Raw genomic sequence first — 8,953 nt, forward strand, 5'->3', positions numbered from 1 at the left:
AGTTCGAGGCCAGTCTGGTCTACAAAGCAAGTTCCAGGACAACCAAGGGCTGTTATACAGAGAAACCTTGCTTAGAAACAAACAAACAAACCTACAAACAAAACAAAAATGAAAACAACAACAACAACAAAAAATTACACGGGCTGGAACAAGATAGCTCAATAGTTAAGAGCACTGACTGCTCTTCCAGAGGTCCTGAGTTCAATTCCCATCAACCACATGGTGCCCCACAACCCTCTGTAATGGGATCTGATGTCCTCTTCTGTCATATAGGCATGCATGCAAATAGAGCACTCATATGTGTAAATAGATAAATCTTAAAAAACTATTAATTTTTAATGTGTGTGTGCATGTGTATGCATGTGTTTGTTGTGTGTGTGATGTGTGTGTGTGGTATGTGTGAGTGTGTGATGTGTGTGTGGTATGTGTGAGTGTGGTATGTGTGTGCATGTGCGGGTGGTGTTGTGTGAAGGTCAAAGGAAGGTCAGTTCTCTCCTTCTGCCTTGTGGGTCCCTGTGATTCAACTCCAGTCTTCAGGCTTGGCAGCAGGTTGAGTCATTTCACCAGCCCCCCCCCTCGCCCCCCCCCCCCCCGCCGCCTCTCCCAAAACCTCAGTCTGCTTCTTTTTCATGAGGAAAACAAACACATGGTTCAAGCAGAAGAATGGAGATTTCTGCACCTTCCCTCTTGTCCTCTCTTTTCCCGTGTTTCTGTTTCTCTGATCTTGTTCACCATCCCTGTCTCTCCTTCTCTCTCTGTGTATCCCTGCTGTGTCCCTGTTCTCTGTCTCCCGCACACCTTCTTTTTACGTCTTTACTTTGCCCTTCTGACCCTTGGTTCTAGGATTTGACCTCTAGGCAGGTCCAGTTTCTGGTGACCCATCATTTTCCTGGTGTCACCGCAGTCTAATTCATTCTGAGCTTCAGGAGGGGATGGCCATATACCACGTTTCCATGCTGCAAGGACGCAGTCAAGGAAAGGCCCTGGGTGATGCTCGGACTGAATCTCCAGGCGATCTTGGAAGGAAGTCATGGGCAGGAAGGAGTTAACTTTTGCTAGAAGATGATCGATCTAAAGATCCCTCAGGCAGAGCACAGGAAGGGACTTAAGTTTGTATCTTCTCGATGTGGCTGACGGTAGCCATGCCCCATGTTCTGACCCTGGGACCCAGGCTTCTGGTGCCGTTGATGTCTGTGTCTCCTGAGCCTCCCGGAGTCTCAGTGACGTTTACATGGGGTAGAAACAGAGTCCTGGGCATAGTGAGAGGGTGCACCCTTAGGAGGACCCTGCACCCACGGATTTCTCTGTTCCTTTTACACTGTCCCTGTCCTCTTTTTAGGTGTCTTAGATAGGGTTTTATTGCTGTGAACAGAAACCATGACCAAGGCAAGTCTTATAAGAAACCATGACCAAGGCAAGTCTTATAAGAACAACATTTTATTGGGGCTGGCTTACAGGTTCAGAGGTTCAGTCTATTATCATGAAGGTGGGAACATGGCAGCATCCAGACAGGCATGCTGCAAGAGAAGCCGAGAATTCTACAACTTCATCTGAAGGCTGCTAGCAGAATACTGACTTCCAGGCAGCTGGGATGAGGGTCTTAAAGCCCACACCCACAGTGACACACCGCTCCAACGGGGTCATACCTCCGAATAGTGTCACTCCCTGGGCCTAGTATATACAACCACCACACTAGGATACTCACATACAACACAGGATTCCCTCTTTTTTTGAGATAGGGTCTCACTATGTAGCAAGGTGTCCTGGAATTCATTACATAGACCAGGCTGGCCTAGAACTCACAGAGATCAGCCTGTCTCTGGCTGCTGAATGATGGGATTAGAGGTATGTGTCACTACCACCCAACTGGATTTTCCTTTTGACCTTAAGGCAAAGAATAAATACCACAGAGGTAGTTGTGTGTGTGTGTGTGTGTGTGTATGTGTGTGTGTGTGTATGTGTGTGTGTGCGTGTGTGTGTGTGTGCGCACATTTTAAGCAATTGCTCTACCATTAAATGACATTTCCAGTCTTAGCAGAGACATTTTGAGTATTTCCAAATACTTCTATTCAGTTCAGGTCTGACCCACTTCCCAAGCAAGCTTCTGGATAGAGGAATTTCTATTATTTTCCTCTGTTCTACCCTGGCGGGGAGGTTGTCTGTCCTAGATTCTCTATGCCCTCAGACACTCTCAGATGCCCTCAAACCTCTCAGATGCCCACAGACACCCTCAGATGCCCTCAGACAGTCTCAGATGTCCTCAGACACCCTCAGGCATCCTCAAACTCCCTCAGACTCCCTCAGATGCCCTCAGACATTCTCAGACACCCTCAAACACCCTCAGACGGCCTCAGACACCCTCAGACACTCTCAGATACTCTCAGATGCTCTCAGACACCCTCCGATGCCCTCACTCTCAGATATACCCTCAGACATCCTCAGACACCCTCTGATGCCCTCACTCTCAGATGCCCTCAGACATCCTCAGACACCCTCAGACATCCTCAGACCTCTCAGACTCCCTCAGACACCCTCAGATGGCCTCAGACACCGTCATTTGCCCTTTCTCATACATTTCTTCCTCCCCCTCCTTCCGTTCCATGTGTCCACATCTGTGAACATCTGTATTCCCCACTTTGCCTGCTTGCCTTTGCTACTGAAATCCCCTCACTACTGGGCATGGTGCTCTCTTGCTACAGAGAGACTCAATCATGCCGTTTATTAAGGACAGTCTTCTGGGCTGGGCTCTCTGTCTAGACTGGGAGATTGGGTCTGACTGCTCAGAAGTCTTTATTTGTAGTTAATGACTGTTTTTGTACTGGGGCTTGAAGCTATGGCCTTGCACACGATTGGCAAGCACAGCCATCTGGCTATACCCCAGCTCCTCAGAGACAACAATTACTTCAGATCATTCCAACACTGGTGGATCATGTATCATACTTTGGAAGTAAAACCCCACACACATTGATATAGTTCAAGTAAAAACCTAGAAATGTTTTTGTGTTGTGGGTTTGTTTAACTGAGGGGTCCATACATGCTCAGCATTTGCTCTATCATTAAGACTTACCTCAGACTGTTTTTGTCTGTTTCCTTTATGAGACAGGGTTTCTCTGTGGAGCCCTGGCTGTCCTGGAACGCACTCTGTACACCAGGCTGGCCTCGAACTCAGAGATCCGCCTGCCTTTGCCTCTCAAGTGCTGGGATTAAAGGCGTGCACCACCACCGCCTGGGAGACTGTTTTGGATTTTTGTTTTTAAAGAGATGCAATTTTACATTGTCCAGTCTGCCCAAACCTCTGGGGCAAAGGGCACGTGCTAGTTCCCTTGGCTTTTGCCGTTCAAGAAGCCTTCAAAGAACCTCTGGTAGAGGCAGAGCTATTTCAGGAGTCAGAGTCATATCTTACTGGGGTTAACTTCCCTTCTTTTCCCATTTAATTGCCTCCTTCCTTCCTTCCTTCCTTCCTTCCTTCCTTCCTTCCTTCCTTCCTTCCTTCACTATTTATTGGTCCAACAGCAATTACAGGGACTGAAACTCACCCAGCAGTGGCCTAATTGGTCTCTTGGGCTCTAGGCTTGAGTAGTTTGAGTTTTTGACTCTCCTAACTGCCCTTTGCTTTCCAAGGCAAACCTCTGTCTGTCTGCCTCTGCTCTGGCCAGCACCGCCAGGGACTTAGGGCTCAGCGCTTTAGTCCTTCATCTCCAAGACAGCACTTGAAGTCTGCAGGAAGCCCTACCTTAATTCTGGTTCACAATACTAATTCCCCTTTCCTTTGGTTCCAACCTCAGACTTAGCAGCCTTGGATTAAGAATCTATAAGTAGAGGCCGAAGAGATGGCTTGCTGGTTAAGAGTACTGGCTGCTCATCCAGAGGACCCGAGTTCAGTTCTTAGCACTTACATGGTGTTAAACCTGAGAATCATGGAAGACAATTTTTGAACCAAATTTGAAGAAAGCTTTACTTAAATACTGGCCAGGTGCATGGGCTCTGGCCAGGACCATTCCAGGGTTTGCAGGACGTGGTAATGAGTCACATTTTGTTGAGGTTTATAAGGAAACATCCGTAAGGCATTTCCCATCAGGTTCAACCAGGGGCATGGATATACACTCGGATGTAGTTCTGCCCACGTGTGATTGGGCCCATCAAACAAACATAGGACAAACAAAAATGTATTCCTTTTTTGTTTGTTTGTTTGTTTGTTTGTTTTTGTTTTCAAGACACAGTTTCTCTGTGTGGTCCTGGCTGTCCTGGAACTAGCTCTATAGACCAGGTTGGCCTGGAGCTCACAGAGATCCACCTGCCTCTGCCTGCTGAGTTCTGGGATAAAAGATGTGTGCCACCACCACCACCTGGTTAGGGATTTATTCTTAACGGTCTTAACTGCAAACAGAACCTTTAACCTGCAAGGTCTATTTTTCTTGGTTTGGTCTCACAATAGCAGCTCACAGCTGTCTAGAAATCAAGTTCTAAGGAATTTGCACTCTCTTCTGATCTCCACGGTGCCAGGCAAGAGGCATGGGTGTGGTGCACAGACACACACACACACACACACGCACGCACACACACACACACACATGCACGCACACACACACACACGCATGCGCGCACGCACACAGGCAAAACACCCATATATAAACAAAATAATAAGGAAACTGTAAATATTTCCCACGGGGCTGCCACCCAGCTCCTTCCTGCATTCATTTTAGTATTAATTCACTCAAAATGAATGTTTATGAAATGTCCAAAGTGCCTTAGGCCCTGTTTGAGGCATGCGATCTTTACCCAAATCTCAATGGAAAACTGAAGACACCTCCTGTGGTTAGGAATTTGCTTTCAATCTATTGTCTTGTCTTTTCAACACAAGGGCCTTCTTTCTCCATCTGACTTTAAGGAAGGGGCTAAGGTAAAAAAAAAAAAATCAAAGAAGAAGTTAAAAGCTGACTGTGTACAGCGGGGGCACGTCCTCAGAGGAGCTGCCTCCAGAGCCTACGGAGAGCCCATTTGACCTCTTGATTCTTGAGACTGTAGATGATAGGGTTGAGCATGGGGGTAAGCACTGTGTAGAAGACAGAGAAGGCCTTCCGGAGCAAGGCGGGCATGTGCTCTGTCGGGGCCACATAGACCACGATGAGAGTGCCGTAGAATACCGCAACCACACTGAGGTGGGAGGAGCAGGTGGAGAAGGCTTTCTGCCTCCCGTGGCCGGAAGGGATTCTCAGCACAGTCCGCAGGATGAAGACGTAGGACGTGACGATCAACAGGAAGGGGGCGAGCGTGAGGCAGCCCGAGATGCTCACGCCAGCCCCCCACATGACCCACACCTCTCCACAGAACAGCCCTACAACCGGAGCGAAGTCACAGAAGTAGTGATCAATCACCCTGCGGCCGGGACAGAGGGACAGAGGGGCTGCCAAGGCCAGAGTGAAGGCAGAGAAGAAGAAGCCACTGAACCAGGCCCCGGTGGCTAGGCGGATACAGCACCAGGTGCTCATGAGGACCGTGTAATGAAGGGGGTGGCAAATGGCCAAGTAACGGTCATAGGACATGGCCGAGAGCATGAGACACTCGGCTGCAGCCAGAGAGGCAAACACGTAGAACTGGGTGAGGCAGCCGACCAAGGAGATGAGGTCCCCACCTTCCAGGAAGCTCTGCAACAGCCGAGGCACGATGTTGGATGTGTAGCCGATCTCCAGCAGGGAGAAATGGCAGAGGAAGAAGTACATCGGTGTGTGGAGGGTCCGGCTGGAGGCCACAGCAAGCACGATGAGGATATTGCCACCAACCGTTGCCACATAGATGGCTAGAAAGAGGGCAAAGGGGAGGAAGCCCAGGTGTTTCAGCTTCCCGAAGCCCACGAGGGTCAGCCAGCTGGTCTGGTTCTCAATCACACCACTCATGGAGATCTGAGCCCAGAAGAGAGGGAGGCGGCCATTAGTGAGCAAAAGTCTACTAGGACCACACCTCGATGCTTGGCTTACTGTTTACAATATCTTAGCAAGTGTCAGAGACAGGCTTTACTGTTTCCTGTTAGTTTAAGAGGGACCAATTCCCAACATGACTCTGATGGAATTATGGTTTGAGTCCATTTGCTTGGGTCCAAATCTCCTGCATAATACCCTGTTCTATAGTGCTTTCTCCCAAGCATCGTTTTTGGGGGATGATGGGGGATGGACACACACACACACACACACACACACCACACCACACACCATACACACACACACCACACACACAAACATATACCACACACACACCACACACACACACACACACACCACACGCCACACACACACTCCACACACACACACACACACACACCACACGCCACACACACACTCCACACACACACACACACACACACACACACACACACACCACACACACACCACACCACACCACCCCCACCCCCACCACCCCCACAAACGCTTCAAGTCTGTACCCTGAACTAACGCTTTATGTTAGTGGTTCTCCAGCTGTGGTTCAGGTTGAACAACATCCCTTTCACAGGAGTCACTGAAGACCATCAGCATGCACAGATGTTTACATTACAATCCACAACAGTAGCAAAATTACAGTTTGGAAGTAGCAACAAAAATAATTCTATGGTTGGGGGTCAGCACAACATGAGGAACTGTATGGATTAAAGGGTCGGGTGGCAGTGTCAGAAAGGTTGAGAAGCACTGTTTTAGATACAAAGTTACTACTGCCTTTACCAACTAGTGAATGCTGCTCCTCGGTGAGGTTATTATATTTTTAGTGTTGCTGTTTCCAAAGTTTTTATATATGTGCCTGATTATTTTGTATGTATGTATGTATGTATGTATGTATGTATATTTGTCTTGTGTGTGCCTAGTGCTCATTGAGGTCAGAGGGTCATAGAAATCCCTTGGAACTGGAGTTATGGATTATTTTTTTTTAAAGATTTTTTTTATTTTTATATATGTGGGTACACTGTCACTGTCTTCAGACACACCAGAAGAGGGCATCTGATCCCATTACAGATGGTTGTGAGCCACCATGTGGTTGCTGGGAATTGAACTCAGGACCTCTGGAAGTACAGCCAGAGCTTCTAACTGCTGAGCCCTCTCTCCAGCCTAGAGTTGTGGATTCTTGTGCAGCATTAAATGGATGTTTGGAATTGAAGTGAGGTCTGTTGCAAGAGCAACAGTTGCTCTTAACCGCTATCTACAGATACACTGTTGCTGTTTAATTCGAGACTTGGTCTTGCTATGTAGCTCAGGATTGCCTGGAACTTACTCCATAGTGCAGACTTAGTGTAGACTCCATAGACTTAGACTCGAGGTCCTCTTGTCTCAGCCTCTCAAGTGCTGGGATTACAAATGTGCAGCACTGTGTAAGTCCTGGGGAAATTATCTTTTTCTTTTTGATCTTTTGAGACGGAGTCTCACTTTGTGACTTCGGCTGACCGGAAACTCCCCAGGTACACAGCCTGGCCTCAGAGTCACAGAGATCCACCCACCGTGGCCTCCTGCATGCCACCTTCCCTGGCCTTCCTGGTGAAGCCCTTAAATGCATATTTTAAAGGATAGCTGTCTCTTAGAGAATCATCAAGTGGCTGGGCGGCGGCGGCGGTGGCGGTGGCGGTGGTGGTGGTGGTGGTGGTGGTGGTGGTAATGGTGGTGGTGGTGGTCATGCTTTTAGCTCCAGCACTCAGGAGGCAGAGGCAGGAGGATCTCTGAGTTCAGGGCCAGCCTGGACAACAGAGTGAGTTCCAGGACAGTCAGAGCTACACAGAGAAACCTTGTTTCGACCTCCACTAAAGAATCACCAAGAGGCTTTGCAATGCTTGCCATGAGAAACCTTGCATAATGTTGTTTACTGAGACAGGGATGAAGTAGGTCAGAGAAAGCTCTGGAAAAGGACATGTTAATTTTATGAAAGCTACATAGAAAATGCAGAAGGTGTTTTAGAACTTTCCCCCTTCCCCATATTTTACCGATAACGTCAGTAGACATGATTAATACGCAGGATTCATAAAGGTTCAGATAATATGAAACAAAGGGCAAGCAACATTACAGGCAACAGAATTACAGCTCAAAGAAACCTTGCAGTTTGAAACATGAAAAGGGAGGTGACCGGAAGCATATTTAAAGTGGACGAGGTTGCCACAGTGATGAGTTTGAACAAGGATGGGAAAGATGAGAACGGACGTGGGAGCGTCTGTGTAACGTGGTGAGGATTTGGCGCTGGAGAGCCGGCTCAGGAGTTAAGAGCAAAACTCTTGCAGAGGGCCCGAGGGAGGCTCAGAGCACCCATGTCGGGTGGCTGGCTCACAACAGCCTGGAAACTCGGCTCCAAGGGATCCAATATTTCTGTGACCCTTGGAAATATTGGATCCCCTAGAGCTTGAGTTCCAGGCAGTTGCATGAGTGCATGCGCGTGTCCGTGGACACACACACACACACACACACACACACACACACACACAGAGAGAGAGAGAGAGAGAGAGAGAGAGAGAGAGAGAGAGAGAGAGAGAGAGATATCTTTAAAAACAGGGGTTAATGTCTGTTTGTTGGTTATTATGATCTAGGCTGTGAGAAGGGTTAAACGTGAAGACCATATGAAGAATGTAGAAATGTTCACCAATGGAAGACCACAAAAGCTGCCCTCAGCTGATCAAGGGGCTCAAAAGAACTGGGAAGAGACTTAAGTCTACACATGCTCAGATATAGATTGAGAATTCTACCCGGGTGTGGTGATAGGAGACTGAGCACCCACCTGTGTTGGGAACAACCACTGCTGTCTACAGAATTAGGACACAGAGACAGAGCAGAGGGGATGGGGTTTCCATCTCTGGCCTCTGCTAGTTTGTTGACACAGATAGACCTCATCCACTGGACTCTGATAGACAAGTACAGGAACTGAAGGCACATGTATGGCACACTCCCTTCTCTGTCTGTTTAGGTTGGGTCGGAGCCCGGCTGCTCTGAGCAGA

The 8,953-nt window shown here is 48.2% G+C and overlaps 1 protein-coding gene across 1 annotated transcript; it reads right to left on the reverse strand.

Annotated features, from left to right (window-relative positions):
* Positions 1-4,961: 4,961 nt before the first annotated feature.
* Positions 4,962-5,894, reverse strand: LOC110310006 (olfactory receptor 11A1-like). Its single transcript, XM_021182725.1, has one exon. The coding sequence runs from the start codon at positions 5,892-5,894 to the stop codon at positions 4,962-4,964; it is 933 nt and encodes a 310-aa protein (XP_021038384.1).
* Between the last annotated feature and the right edge of the window lie 3,059 nt (positions 5,895-8,953).

Source organism: Mus caroli, unplaced genomic scaffold (genome assembly GCF_978045245.1).
Source record: "Mus caroli unplaced genomic scaffold, Mus_caroli_1 scaffold_16, whole genome shotgun sequence".
Lineage (NCBI taxonomy): Eukaryota > Metazoa > Chordata > Mammalia > Rodentia > Muridae > Mus > Mus caroli.

Bases quoted from the DNA above. Each gene is read 5' to 3' on its own strand.
- LOC110310006 (XM_021182725.1), bottom strand. From the start codon at position 5,894: ATGAGTGGTGTGATTGAGAACCAGACCAGCTGGCTGACCCTCGTGGGC.